This window comes from Corvus kubaryi, unplaced genomic scaffold, assembly GCF_017639235.1.
Source record: "Corvus kubaryi isolate FWS band 111438036 unplaced genomic scaffold, C.kubaryi_AGA036_p1.0 split3-73, whole genome shotgun sequence".
NCBI lineage: Eukaryota > Metazoa > Chordata > Aves > Passeriformes > Corvidae > Corvus > Corvus kubaryi.
Genome location: NW_024582091.1, coordinates 38,430,715 through 38,455,121, shown reverse-complemented (window position 1 = coordinate 38,455,121; position 24,407 = coordinate 38,430,715). Strand labels below are relative to the sequence as shown.

The 24,407-nt window shown below is 37.5% G+C and overlaps 1 protein-coding gene across 1 annotated transcript in view; it reads right to left on the bottom strand.

Moving 5' to 3' along the window:
• Window positions 1-1,757: 1,757 nt before the first annotated feature.
• CCDC170 (coiled-coil domain containing 170) overlaps window positions 1,758-24,407 on the bottom strand; it is a 35,082-nt gene continuing 12,432 nt past the window's right edge. Inside the window, exons 5-12 of the mRNA XM_042017164.1 lie at window positions 22,849-22,993; window positions 20,956-21,141; window positions 14,215-14,532; window positions 11,203-11,403; window positions 9,243-9,416; window positions 8,229-8,471; window positions 7,120-7,356; window positions 1,758-3,376 (exon numbers count right to left, since the gene is read on the bottom strand). Coding sequence (XP_041873098.1) covers window positions 3,179-3,376; window positions 7,120-7,356; window positions 8,229-8,471; window positions 9,243-9,416; window positions 11,203-11,403; window positions 14,215-14,532; window positions 20,956-21,141; window positions 22,849-22,993 — 1,702 coding nt within the window. The 3' untranslated portion in view covers window positions 1,758-3,178. The remainder of the gene's footprint in view (window positions 3,377-7,119; window positions 7,357-8,228; window positions 8,472-9,242; window positions 9,417-11,202; window positions 11,404-14,214; window positions 14,533-20,955; window positions 21,142-22,848; window positions 22,994-24,407) is intronic.

The following is a 24,407-nucleotide window of genomic DNA, read 5'->3' as shown; positions in this document are numbered from 1 at the left end:
AGCCCTAGAAAAATGTGTATGATGCACACATCCACAGAAAATGTGAAAAAGCAAGGAAACTGCTTTATACAGCAATAATAAACTACAGAGTGACAGAAGTCAAAGAGTAATTTAATGTGGTCTGTCCTTATGTGTCTTAATTCTAATTTAGCAAAGTATTTGAATACTTTTGTGCTTAATTTCTTTGAGGAATCATGGTTCTGTTACATTAATATTCTGATGCATGGTTCTGCTGTGTTGCAAATAGTGTATTATCAACAACAGGATGCATAGGCAAAAATTCAGTTCCATGTACTTTAATACACTCATAACACTATAACACTTGTTTTCCTATTTGCTTTGTGATTTTATTTTTACAATGTTTATAGCATGTAAATTATTTCACTTCATTATCTACAGTTGCAACATTTTAATTTGTTGAGTTTTGCCTTAACACTTCGTAGTAAAGCTGCCTTCATTGGAGTTGGTTCAGCTGTTCTTTGGAGAAAAAAAAGGAAGTTCTGTAGCTGTACCATTTTGGGAGTTAACACACATTACTTCTATTTTCATATGTGTTCTGCTGATAAATCAAGAATCTTTTACCACAATAAAAGAGCAATAATGAACAGAAAGAAAACTCTTGATCCCACACCTTTTATGAATACAGACAAACCTAGCAAAAATAATCTACAGGAGGAGGGGTGTCTGCTGACACAACCTTAACACACACTTGCAATGCCTGTCTTGTGTTGAATGCATCTTGGTTTAAAACAGAAGAAAACATTTGAAACAAACATTGAAAACATTTATAAGCCTCATCTAACTTTTCTTCCAAAACAAAGACTAACTTCCGTGCTGTATGAAACAAGCCTTGAAAACTGAAAGTCAGTTCTTTCAGGGGTAACCTAAATTATGTAAGTCAAAAATCACCTGAACTTTGTTCCCATCAAATTGCTTCTTATTTATTTATTTATTTATTTGCTTTGGCTAAATGAAGAAATATGTCAGTACGCTTCCACAAGTAAAGTAAATACAGGCAGTATTAGTAGTCAGATAATAGGTCATATTCCTTTGTGAGCATGGTGAGCAGTAATACTTCAGAAAAGACAGATCTGCTGTGCTAAAAAGAAAAAAAACAGGCATTGGAAAACCTTTATTCTTTCTTCTTGCTTAGCATGCAAACCAGTAATGAAGCATTGCTGTGAACTTCATGTGAAAATCTGCCTTGTCTGAAATAATTTTGAGAACTCTGCTGGTGGCTTCTGTGGGGCTGGAACTTCACTGCTGGTGCCAGGGCTAGTCACAGGGTGGCAGGGTACGGGACTAACGAGAACGACAGGAAGGCTGCAAGTCTCTAGGAACAGGCAGACATCAGGAAATCGTTTCACAATGCAAACTTACTTTATAATTGTCAGTCTCAGAGACTATTTCTTAATGTTATGAATGTATTATCTGGGCTGAGTGGACCTAAATTTGTAATTCAATTTACTTAATTTTCAAAATACAGTAAATCATGCTCTGTATGATATATATTAATGTGGATGAAGAAAACAGGTTTTGTTCTTTAGTAATAAATCAAACAGAAGTGCCTATAAAACCAACAAAACACAAAGTGAAACTACCTGTATTATCTCACAAATAATTATAAAATTATTGCATCCTTTCCCACACTCTAAATTCTCAATCAACATATCATGCCTAAAAATTACATTTCATCCAGCCTGGCCTTAAACACTTCCAGGGAGGGAGCATCCACAACTTCTCAGTCCAACTTGTGCCTCACTGCCCTCACAGAAAGGAATTTCTTCCTAATATCTAATCTAACCTACTCTCTTTCAGTTTGAAGTCATTCCCCTCAAAACAGTGTTACATTGTAAAACAAGAAATTAAATTTATTTTAATCCAGTTAGCCACAGAAGCATAAGAATTTACGCAAGATTTATCTCTATCTCCTCAAATTACTGATTTTACAAAAGCTTGTGTGTTTATTTTTTTATTTTACAGCAAGTCACTGAGAAACAATTCTTCAGAAGCAAATGAAATAAAAGCATGTTTTGAGTCCCCAGCCAGGTACCAAAATTACCACTCTTACTTGAAAAAGTGTCATTTTTCTTAAAATAGTGTGTTCAGTTTTACTGAGTGGGTCATCATTTGCTGAGATACTGTAGAAAGCCCACAAATGGTCAGACATAAATAGGTAAGTCTTCTTTACTGTTCTACACATCCATAGAAAACATATAATGGGAAGAGAAAGCTGAAACTACAGAATCAAGTTTGAATTTGCTATTAAAACAGATTTATTGTCCATATTTCTTTTTAAAAAATCATGAAGTTTAACAACACTCAAAAAGAAGTTTTTATGACTAAGAGGTAGTTTTGTACACCTCATCATCACTTGTCTGAAAATAAACACTTTAGTAGTTCAACTATTTTCTGTAGTGAACAAGAGTTTAAAAATAATTTTTAATTAACCCAGAAGAATTGCCACTTATTTGGCCTGTGAATTAATTGCCCATGGAATACAGTAGCTGGAAGCAAAATTTTCAAGGCATCATTACCAAGGCCAACACCCAGTTTTACCAGATATATCTACATGAGGCACATGACAGGACCTTTTGAGAAAGCCTTTGCTGCAAAAGCGAAATTTTTTGTTTTGCCATATGAGCAGACAAAAGAAACTAGCAGAAGCAAAAAACATCTCTTGTTCCAAAATTGAGATAATGCTCTAACTTGCAGATAACTGTCTTGAAGCTAAAGCCCTTATGTGTAAAAATGCAGAGAGGTCCCATGTGGCAAGAGGAACAGAAGCAGGACTACCTCTACTTGGTTTCGTCTCTGTCACCCAGAGGTAAAACACAAACAGTGCCACTGAAGAGGACATTCAGTAACTTCTCAAAACTGTGAACTGACCTTGCGTGACCCATGACTTCAATGCCTCTGCAGTGAAACTCGAGGGTATTGTTGATGTGGTGCCTATCATTTTCATAACTGAAGTATTATGCTGCCCAGGGATTTTCTGTGTGCCATCTCCAGGCTGCTGACTTTACTCTACCCATTCCGCTCAGTCTCGCTATTGAAGTTCTAAAAATCAGCCCTAGCTGGTGTCTGTAGAGTAGGGAACAAAAACAAGGATCTGTTTTCTGTGGGTGTCTAGCAGGTAAGGAAGCAAACAGAAAATTTTACTTTGCTCCGTCTCCTTTCAGTCAAGAAGCTGCACGTTTCTTTGCTGCTCCTGCGGGGTCCTTGCCATGTCTTTGGGGCAGACACAGGGGAAGAAATGGTGCTGATGAGAGCGAATCAGCCCGTCAAGGCGTGTAATGATTTCATAGTCAGGAAGAGCCAGGCTGGCAATGTCAAGGCCCAGCATCCGCGAGACCACCTCTCGGAAATCTGCCAGCTGCGAGAGCAAATGGAGGGGAATAAATTAAATAGGAGGCAAAGGAGATGTCAGGGAAAACACATACACATAGGCATACATACAAACACAAGCACTTGTATTATCAGTGCTAAATATAGGCATATCTGCTGTTGCTCAATACAGAGAGCAGAAGAGGACAGAAACAGCCCTTTGGGGCATACCTCAAATCACAAAACACAAACAGTTGAGATGTCAAGTATCTCAAACACAAAATACATTTTTCAAGTGTTTCTTTAGTATCTTTCACAGGCATATCTTTCCTGCTGACTCAACTACAAAAACTGAGGAAAACACACTTTTACCTGACCCAGATGACCACAAATTATACAAACTGGAAACTCTGGTGGGCACATCCCAGAGCACAGGCTAAGGTGCTCGTCCTTGACCACTATCTGCCACTGCTCCCCTCCACCCTGCACTATCTTGAGAAAAAGGAAAGGAGGAAGGCAGAAGAAAGGTAGAAGTTTTTGGCACATCCTACAGTCTGACTTTGATTTGAATTAGGATACAGCCCAAATTCAAGATGCATCTTAGGAAAATGCTTGTTTTTCTTCTGTGCCTAGCTGCTGAAAATGTCATAGGAATGGTATGTGGTAAAGTAATTAAAGACACCAGCTTTCTCTCTGCAGTTCCAAATGGACAGACATCCACAAGTAGTTGTCATCTCTGCTGATTTACTCTTCTCAACTCACAGTATGGATCATTATCAGTCAAGCTTCAAGGCCGCTTCAACAGAAAATAAATTACACAGCCAAAACAACAAATGCTTTAATACCCCTTATCATCTACACACAAAAGAGAAAAATGTTACTATTTGAGGAAATACGCTTTTCTTGCTATCTATTTGAATGCCAAGATCCCCATTCCCAAGAATATAAGAGACTGAAAATGCCACAAAATCATCAAAACCATCAAGAAACTGGACTCATGTTCTGGTGTAGCAGCATCCTCACTCCACCAATCATGCCAAGGGCTAAGGGCAAGAAGGAGACAGACAGTCCTGAAATGTCTCTGACCCCAAGAACACTGTGCAGAATTCTAAAGCAGTTAGAGTCTGTGAGGAAAGGGGTTTGCTGCTTTCCTGAAAACAAGGTCTCAGTTTCCAAGACCTTGCCAAAGACAGTTTGTTTCAAACCCTGAGGAGCTGCCATCAGTTCAGAAACACAAATAGGGAAACCAATACAGAACACAGCTGAGGTCTGGAGTCCTCAGCACAAGACAGACATGGACCTGTTAGAACAGCTCCCAAGGAGGGCTACAAAGATTATCAGAGGGCTGAAGAACTTCTTCTATGAAGTCAGGCTGAGAGAGTTGGGGTTGTTCAGCTTGGAGAAGAAAAGGCTCCAGGGAGAGCTTATAACAGCCTTCCAGTACTTAAAGGGGGCTTATAAAAAAAAAAAAAAAAGGGAGAGCAACACTTTACGCAGGCATATAACAATAGGAAAAGAGGGGAGGGTTTTAAACTAAAAGAGGAGAGATTTATATCAGATATTAGGATGAAATTCTTTACTGGGAGGGTAGTGAGGCACTGGAACATGTTTGCCCACGGAAGTTGTGCCGCCCTATCCCTGAAAGTGTTCAAGGCCAGGTTGAATGGGGTTTTGAGCAATCTGGTCTAGTGGAAGGTGTCCCTACCCATGGCAGGTGTGTTGGAACTAGATCATCTTTACTGTCCCTTCCAACCCAACTCATTCCACAATTCTATGATTTGAGAATTCAGTCCCAGCTACCTGTATCACCAAGGCAGTGCAATGTCTTGGATCAAATGTTGGAACAATGTTACGCCAAAACCCCAAAGTTCCCATATATTATCTTCTACACTAGTTCAGGAGGTCACCGATGCGGGGCTCTGGCAGTATGTTAGGCAAGTAGTATTTAGCAGAAGCTAAAGATTTTTTTTTAAACATCTGGATCACAGACAAGATAAGGAGGCAGCAAAGCTGGAATTTGTTTCCATACAGACTTTACATTAGAAGATCAAGGCAGCACTCTGCAAAGATCCAGCCTTTGGATGAAGGAGAGAAATAATAAAGGATAAACGTCACCAAAGACTCAAACACAAAGCTGTGCTAAGGAAACAGCATTCCTGCTAAATTTTCTTTGCATCTTCCATTCAGTGAGTAAAATTATCAGAAGTAAAAAACAGACAATGAATGTAATTTAGAGCATTAACCCAAGATATTGAGGGGCAGGGGTTTGGGGAAGTAAAAAGCAGATACTATATTTTATTTTCACCCTGTAACTACAAGAAAGTAGAAGGGGTCTTATTCCAACAGAAAGAAAACAAAAAAAAAAAAAGTCCAAAGAGTATTGCAACAATATTCAAGTGGTTTGAAATGCCCTTGGATTCAGACAGTAAAAATCCAACATTTGTGTGCTTTTAGCAAAATACTCGATGTATGACTCCATGGAATAATTTCCTCCATATAATTAATATCTTCTCTGTGCCGGATGCTTGGATTCCTCATGCGATATATGAAGAAATTAAATTTTCCTGCCAAATTTCTAATCTTTGTTATAAAACAAAAACCGTGCTAAAGATTTCCAGGGGTGAAAAGATCCCCAGGTTGTTGGTCTTCTCTCCATGAAAATAAAAAGAAAAATTTCTAGACTAATTTTCTGAAATAACATTCTTAAATTTCATTCAGAGTCATTGTTAAGCCCAACATACAGCACTAATAAAATTCTAGGCAGTTGAAATAAATTTAAAATTACAAATTTTTTACTTTAAAGAAACGTCCAATTTGCTTTCAGCAATTATGCCACCTATAGCATTGCTCAAAAACACAACATGCAGGGCAATAACATACATACTTCACAATTTTTTGAAGTTAGAATGGAACACATTTACTAATATGTTTCCCACAAATTATACTCTCCCTCTGAGTTACCACAAAAATTTTTCTGATCTAAACTTTAACAAAGTTATATGTCACAAATTGATCCAAAATAACTACATTCAATATTAAATCTGGGGGGTTTGGGGGGGGGGGGACGGACGTTTCTTGTATTTTCCAGTGTTCTTTGGATTTGTGGCCTATACACAGTAACACAGACTCATTGAATCATTTAGGTTGGAAAAGACCTTTAAGATTATCAAGTCCAGCTCTTAACCTGCATTGCCAAGTCCATCACTAAACCATGTCTAGGCATCTTTTAAATACCTTTGGGATTGTTGACTCAAGCACTCCCCTGGGCAACTTGTTCCAATGCCTGACTAACCTTTCAGTGAATAAATTTGCCTAATATCCAATCTAGACTCCCCCAGCACAACTTGAGGCTGCTTCCTTTCCTCCTATGACTTAGTCTTGTTGAATCTCTTACAACTGGCAAGGAGAAAGTGCAAGAGATGGATGTGTAAGAAACAAAAGGAAACAGATGAGAAGTTGATACATTACCAAATACCTAAAGTATTTGGAAAAAGACATACTTTAAAAGAGATACTAGGATTTACAGCATTTTGATAGCTCTCTAAAAGGTGATGCAATATTTGGTGATGAGCAAAGAAAATAATGCCTGTATTTACTATTCTCTTGCAAAACTTAACTTGTGGAATAGCTTTGCAATCACAATTGTCACTCTGGCTCACAAGTGTGAGCTAAAAATTCATTGTTTGATAATGTTTGGAACAGTTTTAAGTACAGCTGGATAGCTGCTCCACCTATACCATTTTCCTACACTCTTAGGTACACCTAGCACTTTTCAAACACCTATACACCTACCTGTCTCTCTCTTTTTGCTAGTTCTGCAAGGGTTGTTTTAAGCACCTTCATCTCACTGGTAACTGCTTGTAACATATTTTTGGTTTTTTCTTTGTCTTCAGCAGCTTTACACTCCTTTAAAAGAAGTTCTGATTTGGCAGATCTAAGTTGTTTCTCAGCTTTTTCTTTCATTCTTTCCAATTTGCCTTGAGACTTACTGAGTTCCTCTATTGTTCTGCTCTGCTCCAAAGTTTTGATCTGCAATAAGATAAGGAAGTGTTAAATTTGTCATACTTTTTCATCTAACTTGAGCAAATAATAAAAATATCAGGAGTGATCATGAATAAGCACTTTAGTGTGGTTTCTTTTGGGTTCTTCATTAATCATCACGTGTACCTGTGAACTGAAAAGTTATTAAAGGAGACTGGCCTATTTCAACACGATTAACGAAAAGATTTTTCCTTCAATGACAGTTAATCCTCTACAGATTTTGTGGAAAGAGGTATCTGGACAGAAGAGAAAATCCACAGTGAGGGTTTACTCTCTTCCAGACCCTGGAAAAATAGTATGAAAAAGTGTTGCCAAATGTTTTGCTGGTAAAAATTATTCAGTGGGAACATGCTCATAGTTGGCTATTTCACTCCATCAGCCGCAAGACACTAAGTCCCATAAAATCAATCTTCCTTTCTCCTAGTGGTGGCAAGCTATCAATGGCTGCAAACTACTTGTATTCACCCGAGTTGAAGCAGGTAATATATTACTACTGCTATGTAATGAAACATAGAAACAATTAAAATTAAGCATCTTCCCTGTTATTTCCCCCCCATACCTATCAGAATAGACCTTCTGTGAGCAGTGCATGGGAAAATACAAGATGACAGTCACATCAACAGGAAAGAAGGGATGCATATATTGTATTTTTCTTACACTAGCCGGAAAATTTACATTGTGCTTTGCAGATTCTACTTAGCATATTAAGACAAATTGTAAAATACCCAAAACATTGTAATACTATATTTGCTTTCGCCACCTACATTTGAGCAGTTCTCCATGAACACATTTATTTTAAATGAAGTCCAGCTGTATCCAGCTGGAATAGAAAAAAGGATTGAGACAATCTTTTAACTCACCTTAAGTTCACTGGTTTCAGACAGCTTGGCTTTGAGATCAGTATTTGTTTCCCTGGCCAGATCAAGCTGCTTCTGTAGCCTCTCTATCATTTTATGTAACTTTCTGACAGCAAGATTGGCCTCATCCCTTTCCACAGCTAAGGCAGCCCTCACTTGCTTCTCTTCTTCCAGCTGGGTTATTTTCTGCCGCAGAAGACTCATGTGCAGCTCTTTGCTTTCAAGTTTTTCTTTCTGAGCCTTAAGCTTGATTTCCAAACACAAGGACATTGGAAAAAATATATGTGAAAGGCAGTGGTGCTACATAATTGCAAATTTAATCCTCGTGTTGCATATACAACCTGAACTCCTCTTTCTCTCTTGAAAATTCTGTGAAGTATCAACATATATACCTTAATTTGATGCTCCTTGTATTACCAATTCATTGTGCTTCTCTATTGTTTTAAACTTTAAACAGACCCAGTTCCCAGCTCTATACTGTTCTGACAAGCTTAAACCCAAAAGATTTCCCTGTATCATAACAGGATGACAGAGGGGTGTTTGACCAAATTTGAACAGACTTGTTCCTGTAGGAACAACTGAATGAAGGAACAGTTCTTGTTGGAATTGTTGAAATTCTTGATGAAGTACAACCAACACTCTACTAGTTCCTAGAGAAGTTTGTGTAATGTGCCTCCCTCCTTGGCAGATCCTTTTAGATTTAAATATTAATGGCAGCTGTTTACAGAACTATAAATGTGTATTAAAAAGTAGACAAATACACAGATATAAATATCCATAACTTCATAGTTTTTTCTTAAGAAGTTGTGAAAAGCAGTATAGTGTTCAACCGACCGGTAGGTTTACTTATTTCAATAATGCAGTCTTTTTGCAAAGTTTGCAATCATTCACTATCTTCTTTTTATGTCATGGACATCTTTGAAATTCTTTGCACATATACAGTCTGCTGCCTCTAGCAAGCCACTACAGAAACACAGCCATATGTTTATCTTTGAATGGTATGTCCTTTTCACATACCTTCCTTCTGAGGCTGTATGCCACAGTCTTGTTCTCAACCACCGCGTCACCTTCCAGTTTCACCAACTGCTCTACTCGGGCCAGAATTGCATCCATAGTCATATCAAATCCAACCTCTGCTGCTAGGCTATCCAGCTTCATCTTCTCATTAAGTTGCTCCAGAAATTTCAGATACTAAGATGTGGGAAAGGTGGCAGAAGAATAATAAAACTTCATTAAAAGTCATGAAGTACAATTTAAAAGCAATTCCTGCTACAGTGGCAGCCAGCAATACATAGCCAAGTACACTACCCACAAGAAATAATACTGAAAGGGTGTAATTGGGCATACTCCTGACACAACTTCAAATTCTCTTTATGTCCTTTTTTTAGTCAATACTTATTTTGTTCATAAATCCCTAGATCTACTATATTTATCTTTTTAGCAGGAAAACTTGGGTTTGCTTCTCTGCAGCAGCAGGTATGTTCCTGCCTCTGACTTTAGTTCCTGTCTGGAGCTCTGTTGTTTTGCATGGCTGTGCATTGGCAGGGAGAAGTTAGAATGGACTGCTGTGTCCTAACTAATACTGCAAGTGCTGTGATTGCCCAGTACTGTGAGCTCTAAACCAGATGTAACTGATAGCAGTGATGCCATGGATGACACACAATGTAGTCCAAGGAGATGCAGGAATGTTAACATGGTCAGCCTTCAGCCCTTCTTTGGACCAGCAAGGTTTAGAGATAAGTTACTGGTTTACAAATTGCTTTTAAGATTATTTTAATGGCATCTCCATCTGGTTTGCTGATGTGTGAACACATGCAGATACAAAATATTATGCAATCTGTTTTTTTCCTTCTTTTGTCCTGCCCTACCAGCTCTTTAAAAATTGCTTTAGTCCCTTGCTCTCAATTAGCCTGTCTTGGAAAATCCAAAGCCCTCCTTCCCACTAAGAACTGTTTCATTTTGTTTCCTCTGTAGCAGACCATTTTCTTTGCAAAGAAATGACAAAACAAACAGCAAAAATATCATCCCACCAACAAACCAGTTTCACAACTGATTCGTTAGCAAAAATACCTTTTTGTCTCATGATACTTCTGATTAAAAAAATTAAAAACAGTAGCAGAAGAAGTACTGAAGTTGTTCATTAAAGAAAAAAAATCCCAAGAAAATTCTCTTGATTGGAGCAAAATCTAGAGAGAAATTTAAGAATCTAGGGCCACATGTTATTCACAGAGGAAGCAGAGCTGAAGAAACAGCTCCTTTTTCTGGTTTTCTCCCAATGTAGTGGATGCTTCATTCAAAAAAGTTAGTGTATCATAGTCTAAGGCAAAACAAATAGCACAGAATTGATGATTCTTTGCAAATACAACTTTCTAAGCATTAATCCTGGCCTGGCAACATGCTAAAACTTTGCTTTTCTTAGCTGTAGTGTTTGGCTTTCCAGGTACTATGTCATTTTTCAAACTCTTTGTTATGTGAATGAGTTACAGGCTAACAGTGTGTTTATTCATACAATTAACAAAAAATCCTAGTAGCCGTGATTGTCTAAGAATATAAAAGAATCAAAGACTACGAGATCTTGAGAGATTGCAGACCGGACGATGTTTTAGAAAAAGACATAGTGATGAGAGACATTTTGAGAGCAGAGAATAATTGAAGCACTTCTGATGTACCTACAGGGACTTCTTTTAAGATGGTTTTGGGGTGTAGTTTGGCTTTGGGGTTTTTTTTTTTTGCTTGGGTTTTTTTTTGGTTGGTTTGTTTGTTTTGTTTCACAATAATGGACTTGGAGCTCAAAAGCTTAGCTACATCTTCCAACTGCAATTTTTGGTCAAAGAAAAGGTATTACTACTCCCTATATGACGTCTGACTTTGCTATTTCGCATTACTCGCAGTGTTCCAAGTGACCAAAGCAATACAATGAGCTGTGTCTCTGCCTTTAGTGACTTCTATTCTTTAAGTAAATAATGTGTACAACTACTTTTTGTTTCTCAAGCTTCAATCCATCTTGCATCAGGTCTCCAGTTAATAATTCCTCTTCCAAGTGCTTCAGCTGATCGTGGAAATTCTCTGAACATTTTTCAGCTTTACTGCTCCTCTCCAGGGCTTCATGGTACAATCTGGTCTGATTTTCCAAAGTTTCACCCAATTTAGCTAATTGGGTTTCAAGCTGAGATACCATCTAGGGAGCAAGCAAAGCAACAAAGCATATGGGGTTAGTTGGGAAATGCTAGGAAGATATGAAACCAACAAATGATTAAAAACAGGGCAAAATATCTATCTTTAAAACACATGCATTTAAAAAGTCAAAAAGAAAAATCTGCTATAACCATCGGCAGAAAATGGCAGAAGGGGTGACATGTAAGACACCCAAAAGTGAACAGCAGATATCATACATAAGATGAGTCAAATGACTGAAAGGTGTTGCTATCTATTAAAAAATCAATACAAACTAATTTAGACACAAAATTTCCAAACATGTGGGCACAGCAGCAATACCTGGTAGTCAGCTGTCATTCTTTAAAATAAGCCCAAAAAATCACTATTCTATTGAGGGGTTGATTAGAAAAATAATATAAGCTATTTAGAAAATACATGCAGAATGTAGGGGAGAATGTAGATAGGGATAATTAAGTCTCGGAGGAGTGTTTCCCAATTGTTAACTGTTAAACAGTGTTTAAGTGACTAAAAGATTTTGCTAAAAAATATAGTGATAATAATTTCTGTAATCTAGCCAGAGCCCAAGGATAAAAGGATAAAATCTCAAAACAAGCAACTAGAACAATTTTGAAAAAACTTCTAGTTCTTTACTGTTAACTTTACAACACCTACATATAATGTAATGGATTTTAAGTTGTAAACTATTAATAAATTAAATGCTTGAAAGTATCTAGTTACACTACAGCCAAATACTGAAAGACAGTTCTATACACAAAGTTGCTTGTTTGCCTCTGTCTTCTACTTACTGTCATATAATAATTTGGTTACATAATTAATTATATTGCATTTGTAACTCAGTGTTCAGACACTCATCTGCAAGCAGCCTCTTCATTTTAAGCATCCTGTTGGTTTATGTTAATGAAATGAACAGTAAGTACACAGAGCTCTCATTAATTTTAATGGCACTGAAAGGTTTCCAAATCTTACTACAATTAAATACAAACAACAGTTTGCACCCAACTTGCCTAAAAAACACTGAGAAATTACTGCTGCTCATACAGTAGACAACACTAAACAATAATGAATCTGCAAGAACCCACAAACACATTTTATGCTCTTCTGCATCTCACATCACTCAGCAGGAACAACAGTTTCAGTAACTTGTTCCCCCAGAGATGTGCTGCTGCCAGAGAACCCAGAGCCCCTTTATCAGGCTGAAAAGGGACTGCAACGGGGTTTTGGAGGCTTCAGAGCCTCCATAAACACGAGAAATTGAAGGACTGTACCACAGAAGTGGAGAGCAAAAAACCACCAAGCTGGCTTTTTATCATCCTGGGGCATCCTGGTGTAACTTTCATCCTTGGCTTAGCGAAAACCCACAATGTAGGCATTTCCTAAAACAAGGTTGCACCCTTGTTACCCACCCATGCCTGATCCATCATCTTACAAAGGCTGCATTTTTGGTCCTGCAGTTCTGACCTCCACAATTTCTCTTTCCTATGACTTGTGCTTGATCAGTCAGCCTGCAAAATAAAACGCCCCTTCCTCCTTTTTGTTTTAATGTGGCTACTGGATAATTTCAAACTATGACCATTTTACATATGACACTGAGTTGAGTCGGAGTGTAGATCTGCTGGAGGGCAGGAAGGCGCTGCAGAGGGATCTGGGCAGGCTGGATTAATGGGCTGATGCCAATGTATGAGGTTCAACATGGCCAAGTGCCAGGTCCTGCCCTTGGGTCACAACATTGCTACAGGCTGGGCAGAGTGGCTGGGAAGCTGCATGGTGGAAAAGAACATGGGGCTGCTGGTCAACAGCTGGCTGAAATTGAGCCAGCAGTGTGCCCAGGTGGGCAAGAATGCCAATGGCATGGTTTTTTGTTTTAGGGGTTTTTTTAAATACTTCATCAAAATGCACAGGATATTTTCAAGAACTATTTCCAGCCTTGGACAGAATACAAAATCTTTTGCTGTCATTAAAAACTATCACATCAGCAGAAGATGCTAGAATTTTAAAATCTGGCAAGGACACCAAAGCTGGTTTTCAGCAGCTCACTGAAAGCAACTTTTGATTTAGTGTGTGACTTTTGATTTTATAAATAGTCTTCACTGACAAAATTAATAAATGCTTATGCAAGCAAGCAAGAAACTTCAGTGCAGTGTCAGGGTACTGCTATTGGTAAGGCTGCATTCTGACTCACCCTCCTCCCAAGCTGTCCCTTCTCTATCTATATATTCAAATACAAATTTGTAAACACTACCAGCCCAAATGCCTCAACCCAGAGCCTCCCTTTTACCTTCTCCTGGATGGCGAACAATGTTTAGATGTAAGTGTAAAAATACATATTTATTTTTAGGTGCAGGTTTTGAGGATTGGAGGGAAAGAAGTTGCCTGTGGCAACTCATCAATTATATCTGCTTTGAGAAAGAAGTCAGTTCTTGAAGTCACCATTGCAGCAGCAAATCCATACTTGTTCACATGTTTCAGTAAATCATAGCAACCAAACAGCCAACTTTGATGTCTGCTGGCACAGAAACCAAATTTCAATGTTGGAACTCAAAGACCATTCCAAGTCTTTTCTTCTTAACAGCATCTGTTATTAATTTAATTTCTGAACTCTTCCTGCTTAGTAAAACATATATTAAATAATATATAATATAATTATATATTAAATAATACATAATATTACCTTAAATAGACAACAAAATGAACGGTTTCTGTAATTTCAATACCTAAGCAGAAAGAACCAACACTCTACCAGATGAATAAAATAAAACGGAACCCAAAGAGAATTAATACACACACTGGGCAAGTGCAGTAGTTGCCGACTTACTATTTCTTTAGTCTCCTCGTTGTGATTTATTTCTTGGATCCTCTCCAAAATGGCTCTCTCAGAAGGTTTAACTATTGCAGATCCATGGCTGAGCAGGGTAGCAATTTCTTCTTTAAAAGCCTTTAAAGAGGTCTGAGCAGTCCTGGCCTCTTCTCTGCTGCTCTTCAAGTTTGCATCTAGCTCCCTGGAAGATTTCTTCAAATTGTGCAGTTCCTGCTTTGAGGTTTCCAAAGCTTTCTGGTTAACAGTCAGTTTCTCTTGGAGGTTTCTGATCTCCATCTCTAAACTCTGCCTCTTTATTATAGCACTGTCAAGATCCTAAAAGTGCATGAAAAATTAAACAAGATTTTTTAAATCAGTTATAAACCCTCTCCACCACACACAAATTAAGGAATAACTCAGGAGCAGGTACTGCAGACAGAGAAACTAGGACCCATATTCGTCATGTTCGCTCAACGTCAGGGTTTCATAGGAGAACTGCCAGTGAAACTGATGAAAACCTGAAGTCTGCTGTAATCACACTAAAGGCTAACATCTTATATTGGATTGAAAAAAGGAATACATAAATAAAATTTGCAGGTGAACAAAACCAATTTTTTTATTGTAAAATTATTGAAATCTTGCTTTTCCTGAAAAACCTGAAAAACAAGCACTGAAAAAGACGTGTCACAAAGCCAAAGTACTACAACTGAGAGGGAAAAGGATAGGATAAAATAGAATATTTCAGTTGGAAGTAGCCTGCAGTGATGATCAACTCCAACTGCCTGACAATTCAGAGGTGACCAAAACAATAGTCACGGTCTCCCTGAATATAGTGATGAGAGGTGATCTTTGAGACCAGCTTATCTGAATGTGGCAAAAATTCCTGAGATTATTTATTCACAGAAATGAGAAGTGAGGGACCAGACAAATCAAGGTTTGCTTGGGAATAAATAAAATATAGCCAATACAAATGTATCTATATCAGTTGTATATAAATATTGACCTAACAGGGTAGAGCAGACAGACAGAATTCTGTATCCTGACCCATGACACCAAAACAAATTATGAGAGGAAAAATAAAGAAAAATCACCATCTAAACATAAAGAAATAAAGTCTTGTGAGTCTCTTTCCTTTCCCCACAATACCAATATTAAGAGTGCTTACACACACATATACAAGAAAAATCTCTGCAGCGAAAGCAACTAAAAATATAGCAAAGAATAAGTCTTCATTTCTCAAGGCATTTTCTGATTGGTAAGAACAAATGGGAAAGAATATTCACACATGATACAGAAGGAAAGAATAATACTTCACCCAAGACACTAAATTATTATGGAGGATGGAATGTTTACAGAGAGGGATTCCTCTGGAGGTCTCAGTGGTAAGTAAAGGCTCAATAATTGGACTGATATGAGTTATGACTGTGCACACTGGAGTTAAAGAATTGTTCCTGGAGCAGTTATGAATATGGTGATTACTCAAGGGTCTCTCACGGTCTGTGTGTGCTTGCTGTGGAGCAGAGTATGCCATTTGTATTAATTGAATACCTGCCAATCAAGCAGTAAATCTGGGAGCATTTCTGCAGATCAGCAGGGAGGGTGGACAAAAAAAAAGGAGTTTGCAGGGCACTTTTAGAAAATAACATATAAAAATATGATACTAAAAATACTCAAATTTTTCATAGCTACCAAAAGGCAATCATGCAAAAACACAAATAAAAACAACCCTTGTCATTTAGGAAATTATTTGCTATTACACCTTTTTGAAGTAATTTTAGAACTGTTTTAGAAACAAATGTTGGCCTGATTCCTTGCCATTTTCTCTTTTTTATTCTAGACAAGTCCTATTAATAGAAAATTCCCACCTGTGCTCAGAACTACATTATGGTAATTACAGCAAACAATAAAGAGTCATTTATTTCAATTACAGTTTTCAGCAGTGTGTATTTTTCCTTTCAGAAAGGCAGTGCTAAAATGGCTTGCCAGTACCAGGGATCTTACCTAATCACCGTCTTGTTAAATTGTGAACAGCTGAAAACAAACATAGTTTATTCAAAAGATCAAGGTATAAAAGAAGTGAAAGCCACCAACAGTGACTGGGAAACTGCCTGGCAGAAAAGGACCTGGGGTGCTTGTTGACAGCAGCTGACCATGAGCCAGCTGTGCCCAGGTGGCCAAGAAGGCCAGTGGCATCCTGGCCTGTATCAGCCGTAGGTAGTGTGGCCAGCAGGAGCAGGGCAGTGACTGTCTCCCTGTAGTCGGCACTGCTGAGGCTGCAACTTGAGTCCTGTGTTCAGTTTTGGGCCCCTGAGTTCCAGAAGGACACTGAGGTGTTGGAGCACGTCCAGAGAAGGGCAACAGAGCTGGGGAAAGGTCTAAAGCACAAGTCTGATGAGGAGCAGCTGAAGGAGCTGGGGGTGTTTAATCTGGAGGAGGCTCAAGGGAGACCTTGTCACTCTCTAAAACTGCCTGAACGGAAGTTGGAACCACGTGGGGGTCAGTTTCTTCTCCCAGTTAAGAAACAATAGGACAAGAGGGAGTGGCCCAGAATTTTGTCAGGCGAGGTTTAGATTGGATATTAGGAAAAAAAATTCTTCATCAAAGTGCTTCATGAAGCACTGGAACAGGCTGCCCAGGGAAGTGGTGGAGCCACCATTCCTGGAGGTATCTGAAAGACTTGCAGATGTGGTACTTAGGGATATGGTTTAGTGGCGGACTTGGCAGTTCTGGGTTAACAGTTGGACTCCATGATCTTACAGGTCTTTTCCCACCTAAATAATTCCATTTTTCTATTAATACCGACACCCCAATCAGCAGCATGGTCTCAATATGCTGAAGTCAGCTACACATACATATACAAAAAAGAACCCACAATACTTTATTATCTTATTAAGAGTAATATAAGGTATTAAAGAGAATGCAGGTATCTTCCAGATGAATTCTTATACCAGCTGCACCTCCAGTTACCACTGTTACACCATAAGGATTGTTAACTGTTTTGCTCTTATCTCTTGTCTTCTCCAGATTGATTCAATCTGGAAACATCTGCTGAAACCTGTCTCTAATACATATTTTCTTAATGACATCTTATAAACAAAAAAGAAAAAAAAATCCAGGTTCTGAGAAACTCATTCCTGTATCTATCTGTTGGGACAAGGAAAACCTGAAATCATTTGGCTGTCTCTCCTACAGTCTAAGTATTTGGGAATATTCAAAATGTAGCCATGTTTCTCAAGTTCAATCAATTTCCTTAAATTATATTTTCATATTTTAATTAACACTTTTCATACAATTGATTTATTTTAATAAATTTATATTGATTAGAAACTATTTAGACCTATTTTTTTCATTAACATAACAATATAAGTCAATATTGACTACTGATTAATTTTGCATCAGTAGTACATGCAGATATATATTTGTATTAATTGAAATTTCTTGCTTACATTTCAAGTATGTTCTTTAAAGATTTTGCATGGTGCACATCTTTGAAAAACAGATGTTTAAAATAACACTTCAGAAGGAAATCACAAATATTTTCAGGTTGAATCATCAGCAAAGATGTGAAACAGAACAAGACAGTTTACTAGCTCTTGTAATTCATCAATGGCAATGCTGTATTTAAGTTAATCTGGAAGAATATATGTATCCTCTTCTATACCTTAGATAAATACCATAGAGGAATTTATTAAATATTAAAAAGAAACTCGGTTAGAGTAAGTAAGACATTTTAAAGGACCTACAGAGACTCTCAAAGAATGTTATAATTCTCTAATTATGATTACCATAATCAATAATCACTTTCTGGACATACAGAAAGCATGGACAGGTATTCTGATTCTCAGTCTAGAAATCTGGGCAGGGTTTAAAAGTTGTTTTTCATTAAATGCAAATTTGATATCCATTGCAGCCATAATAAAGTTATGCAGATATTTACAGCTTTCCAGAAGCAAAATCTTGCAATATTCTATCAGAAACATGAGAAATTCAGAAATAAATAGAAGCATACATTCAGCAATTTAAAAAGTAATAGATTGAAAAAAACTGCTTCTTGAATTGCTTTTTTTACTTTTATTAGTTTTAAGAGTTACTGGTTTTTATTCTTTGCCACTTCATATTGTCATAGAGTGAGACTGAGAGGGGAACAGATAAAATTATTGTTCACTTGTTAATGTTCCTCGAATTAATTCCAGCTAACTGCAACAAATACTCAAGTATCAAACATGCTAAAGAATATTTTAAATATATTAACCTTAAAACATAACTAACTGGCTTTCATTTTATTCAGTAAGAATTTTTGAATACAGGCTTATGTCCCTCCTGGCACATAAAAAAAAGCACTTGGTCAAGAGAAGGAATTCACAGAAATCCTGAGGAACAGGAGTGGAGAACTACCTGGCAATTAAAACAGGCAATTATTCAGAGGGGTGGCAGGGGACAGTGCAGCGGCCGAATCTTGCTGGAGATGATTGACAGAACAGTGTGATGGTCTCTATACACTTAGGAAGAATTTTAAGAGCAAACTGGGGGAAATGGGCTGCCATCTCAATCTGTAATACTGAAGATGGCGGAAATGTTTGGCCCTAAAAACTTTAGGCACACGCAGGCAGGAGTCACTTGTACTCAGCCTTTGCTGGGTGAATTCAGCTACAGGCAATTCCATTAATTAAGCCCAGAAAACAGCCCAGAAACACACAGCCAATTATGAGTCTTCTGGCATAGGAGCAGTATGGATTTCTGCTTCTCACCTTGACAGGGGAACATGTCACAACACATGCAACTCCGTTCATGTGCTTGAATGTGCAGCATGAAGTACATGGCAAAGTCAGACTGACTCTATGCTGCTGGTGCCCCTCCTGTAACCAAGTAAGACATCCATCAAGGGAACAGGGGATCCCATACATCACACTTTACATGTGAGGACTTAAAGCATTTTTTGTTTTTTACTTTCTTTTTCAATAATGAACTTCTTAATATGCTTTTGTGAACACAAAACCTTCTCCACAGATTTACTCAGTGTCTGCAAATGTAAGTAGCTAAACTGAAACGCCACTGGAGGAATATGCAGCCTCCATGAAGATGGGGCTTTTCAAAGGCAATGCTTTTGAAAGGCAATGCCAATCATTTAGAAAGACATTTCTGTAAAATTGGTTAAATAAATTACTCATTTGTCATATGCACAATAATGATAGGAGAATATTTTTCAGAAAACTAGCTGAACTTGGTAAATGTTTTGGCAGTCAGAGAAAACTTGAAAAACAAGTCACAAATGGAGCCCTGATCCTGGTCTAAAACATCTCCTGCTTCTGGCTTACTGAGTAAACTACACTCTGTTCTTCCTCACACACCTGTGTTTGAAGTGAAGCATGAAAACAGAATGTTCCCAAAAAGGACCTGTTTAAGTTTTTGGTTTGGGTTCTCTCTCAGTTCCATTGAGTCTTAGAAAATTGTACACAGCTTGGTAAGAACTATTTTCAGCAGAATGTAAAATTTATGACCCTTGTGGTACTTACATTTATCTTCCCCACAAATTCTTTCTCCTCCAGAGCACACTGCCAGCTATTTCTCATCTCCTAAGTATTTTGCTTACAACTGAATCAGAACACTATATCCTTTAAAGTGTATGGTGGGTGTCTCTTCTTTAGGAAAAGAGGAATGCCAGGGGTGGGGAAAATGCTGTATTACATTTGAAAACTCACTTGCACAAGGTTGCCTTTATGTTTAGGTAACCTACAAACTCAGTCACACACAACTCAGCTACATATTTGGCAGTCTAAGGTTCTTTAATTTTCTCACCTTCTGGCCATGAGGTTTAACCACACTGTTTCACCTGCAGGAAATCTTTGCTCTGGCTTCACTACACTGCTTCCTTTTCACAGTCATCACTCAAAGTGCAAAGCAGTAAGGAAAATTGCTACATAAATGCACTTTGTTCATCCATCCTTTAAAATATACAAGCCCTTAATGGGGAGTTTAAACTCTCCTGGAGCAATTCAATCCTTAAATCATGTCCTTTTCCTTCCCAAATCATAGCTAGGTGAATTTGGTGAATACTTGACTTACAACTTAACTTATATTTCTCATCTGACCATCCTTCCTGCTGCACAGATTTCCTCTAAGACTTCCCAACAGTGAACAGTGCTTTCCTGCAAGAGCCATCCTACTGCCTACAACTTTTTGGGTATGAGCCAATGGTTATGAAATACAAATTTATGATGCACTGAAAAGATAATCTAGGGTGTATGGAAGCCAAGGCACTTTATCTTCCAGTGCCTTAAAAGAAAGAATAGTGTCCTATCAATTCCTTTCAATTTCTCATTAGAATTTTTGAAAAACTGAGTAGAAAAATTCTCAGAAAACTGGCAGTATCAAATAAATGTTATTTAAAAGAGCATTTTTGCACCACTGCATGCTTGTGCCTCAGATATTAACAATATACACATTCATTTATTTACATGTTTGTGCAAGCACAAAGGCTACAACACTAAGAAGAAAGCAAAAATAGAAATTTGCAAACAGCATTGAAAGACATTAATCTACCTCAGGTCTAATTTTACAAAATGTTATTGTTTCATCTTCATATCTCACTTTCAAAAAGTTGAAAATAACCTTAGAAAAATGTCCTTTTTAGGAAAGACCCTAATCAACATAATTTTTTCAGAAGCATTTTTTCTCAGGTAATTCCTATTGAAAATTAATTTGAAATTTCAAGAAATCATTTGAAAACCAGACAAGCATACAAGACATGCAATTATGTACCTTATTAAGTTTTTCCATGTCTTGGTAGTATCCTGCTGCCTTTTTCTGCTCCTTGGCCACTTCTGAAACTAATCTCATGATAGTTTCTCTGTTAGCTTTGGACTCCATCTCATGGACATTCACAGCTTCTTGAAGAGCAGCAACCTGGTCTTTTAGTGACAGATTTTCTTTACATATTTCAGAGACCTTGAGAAATAATTCAAATATTAGTATCTTCTTAAAAGCTCTTAACAATTAAACATATTCATCCCAGTTATACCTGCTCCTAATCATGGCAATAAAGACATGGTGTTACTGGTGACCCCTAGGTCAGATTTATAATTGCGCTCTACTATTCATTATGAAAAGAATAGAAAGACAATTAAAATCATAGAATCATGTTCTCACAGTAAACCCCCACCTTAGCATAATGTGATTCAGATTTACTCCCACACAGACGTTTTGATGTATTAAACAGGTGGAGAGCTACTGCTGCTGCATCTCCGTGCTTGACATGAAGCAGGTCACAAAACAGACCATGCAGCTACCCCATGTGAAAAGCAAATCATTTCAGCCTGGCTTTTTAAGACATGTGCCTTTCATTTGGAATGAGAAAGCTGCAATTCATGCTCAAAACTTTTTAAACATGAGAGGTTTGAGTTTGTAACAGATATTTCATAAGCACATTCAAGGACAGGGCCAAATACCGGGTGTGCTGGCATTATGAGCAGCCAGCACTTTGGAAGAAGCAGTCCTTTCCAGGAGGATTCTAGGGCTGTTTTGGTACACTACGCTATTTCCAATCAGTGGAATAGATGAATGTGGGCACTTCAAAGAGTGAGCAAAAAATGTACCCTGATTCCTACTGGCAAGACATTTGTTAAGACTAAAACGGATTAATTCTGTCTTAAATAAAACCATAATGTGAAAAAGAAGCTAAATAGGTGTGCCAAGACCCCAGAAAAGGTTTCCTAAGGAACAGCTTTCAGCACAAATTAGACTTCCCAACTAGATTTATTACTACATTGTTAAAAGACATGAAGATATGCTTTATAAAGCTCTAATTATTAACTTATTAATATTAAAGCATGCAAGAGTGCATCTTGCGTGACAACTTTTTTTAGAGTATTAAAATTTCAGTGTGCTTGCAATATCATGCAATATTATGAGGGTGTACACTCACTGTGATACATACCTAGAAAATCTTGATTTATTAAGACTGTACTCTTATGAACATAATGAAATAGAATTTCCCCAAATACCTATTGTGCTCCAAAGTGAAGAAAAATTGGGATCAAAGAGTAGACAGAAGATGAGTAAAATGCAAAAATTAGAATAAAATGTCTTTCAGCAGCATTGATAGAGGTTAAAAGAATATACAAACAATTTTCCTTTCCTAAACGGAAGCTTAGTTATTGGAACTTCAGAAGAGAAGAGAAATAATAAAGTTTTATTATTAAGTCTCAGAAGCACCACGAAGTTATTTACAGCATTTTATTACAGGACACAGTTAGGGTTGTTTTAGGGCAGGCCATTTCAGATGTTTGCATTTAATGGTACGTCAGCTCAAGATAAGAGTTAAGATCTAGTGCTACAGTTTACACATCACCTGTTGACCCCCATGTTAATATTTTGAGGAAATCTTTCAACCAAGTGTCTAATCAGGGCTATGTGTGGGAGCTACCAGCTGATAAAGTATTTATGCAGGTAAGGGCAGACTGAGTTCACTGAGGCCTATTAGTGTTTAGCACCTTTGAAAATTAGTCCAGTATAAAAAAAAATCTGTCATTAAATGATAGCACTGTCTGCAAACCATTATTAAATACAAAGATCTCTATCACTTGCTTTACTTCTGTGACAACTAAATACTTTTTTATTAAATTGCTGTAGAGAAACATTTGCCTACACAATCACCTTTGATGTTAAACGTTCCTGTGGTTTCTCTGTTTCTCTGATGTCTATGTCCAAGAATCCAGAAATCTGTGTAAGGAGCTCTTCATAGTTTTTGCTGATTTTAGAAGCTTGAGTCATGTTTTCTTTACACTCATTCAAATATTTACTAATCAGAGAGAAAAAAATATACACATCAGGATGAATGTTCCCTGAAAAGGAATTCTAGGCAAAATACATTGTCCCAAGACTATTGCTAGCTTCTGCATACCACCAAATGAATTTTAAAAGTTACATTTAATTCTCTGTACCTGTTATGTAATACATATAACTTTTGCTGTTGCCTTACGTATAAACATTTCTTCATCTTGGCTTTTGATTAACACTTCAAAAAATCTTCTATGACCCCAATCTCATTCTCAGCACAAAATTTGAATAAAACACAAGAACCAAGTGACACAAATAAATAGTGCCCTCAAGATACTAGAAGCAGAAAGTGCAAGCAAAAGCTTAGAAAATTCAGGGAGGAAGAGAGTGATCAACTCTTAGCAAAACTATGTGAAAAGCATTTCACATCCCCTCTCTAAAGAAGCTGGCAGTGATGATTAACAAACTCCAAGGAAAGAGAAGCCTTTCTGGACTAATGGAAGTGTAAGACATCCAGAGTACCTGTGAAGAGAAGTTTACCAGCAGAAGCAGAGATGGGAGACACTACTTTGCTGTACAGTACTCTGAAGCACTACCCATGAAAGGGATGCATTAAAAAAAGACACCATCTAGGGGCTACCACAAAGATATGAAGAAAAGGGAGCTTTTTGTCAGCAATTTTATCACTCAACAAGTGCCTATCATGCAGATGAATGTCCCACATGAAACAGGTTCTCAACCTTAACAGCAGGTGTCAGTTTGTAAATGCTCTACAAGAACAACAAAGCAAATAAATTAATAGTGAGTTTAACTCATTAGTATAAATTCCTTCCCTTGCCAGGGACAAAGATGGGTCCAGCAAATAAGAGCCACCATAGTCTGCTTTGGTAGCAAACACAGACAAAAATCTTGTTCATGATGCTGAAACACACATCACTTATGGAAAACTAAAAAGAAACAGATTAGCAAAATCAGTCAACCAAACAGAGCTCAAAATGACCACCAGTGTAATCCAAATGTCAACTCCAATACCTCTCACTAACTCCCATAAGAGTGGTAGATAGGTAACGGTAGATTTGCAAGACAAACTATTGTGCTTCCAGTTGAGAAACAAGGTTCTTTCTAAAGCAAATTCTTCACTCTAGAATAAATCAAGACCTGAGATGTAACCAAACAGGTGTCTAGAGCAAGTATTTTATTGAAATGCATTTGCTTATCAGAGCGTAGCACTATTCTCAGTTTTCAAGGTGGGCATGGTAGTCATTTCTGGATTCATTCTTTTCCATTCCTGATTTCTTCCTCTCTAGGCTGGCAATCAAACAGAGTATTATTCCATAACCAAAGAGCAGCATGAGACTCCAACAGGAGATGCACAGTGAGTGCAAACACAGTACACTGAATGGTTATAAATCAGTAAGCAAAACAGACAGTCCATG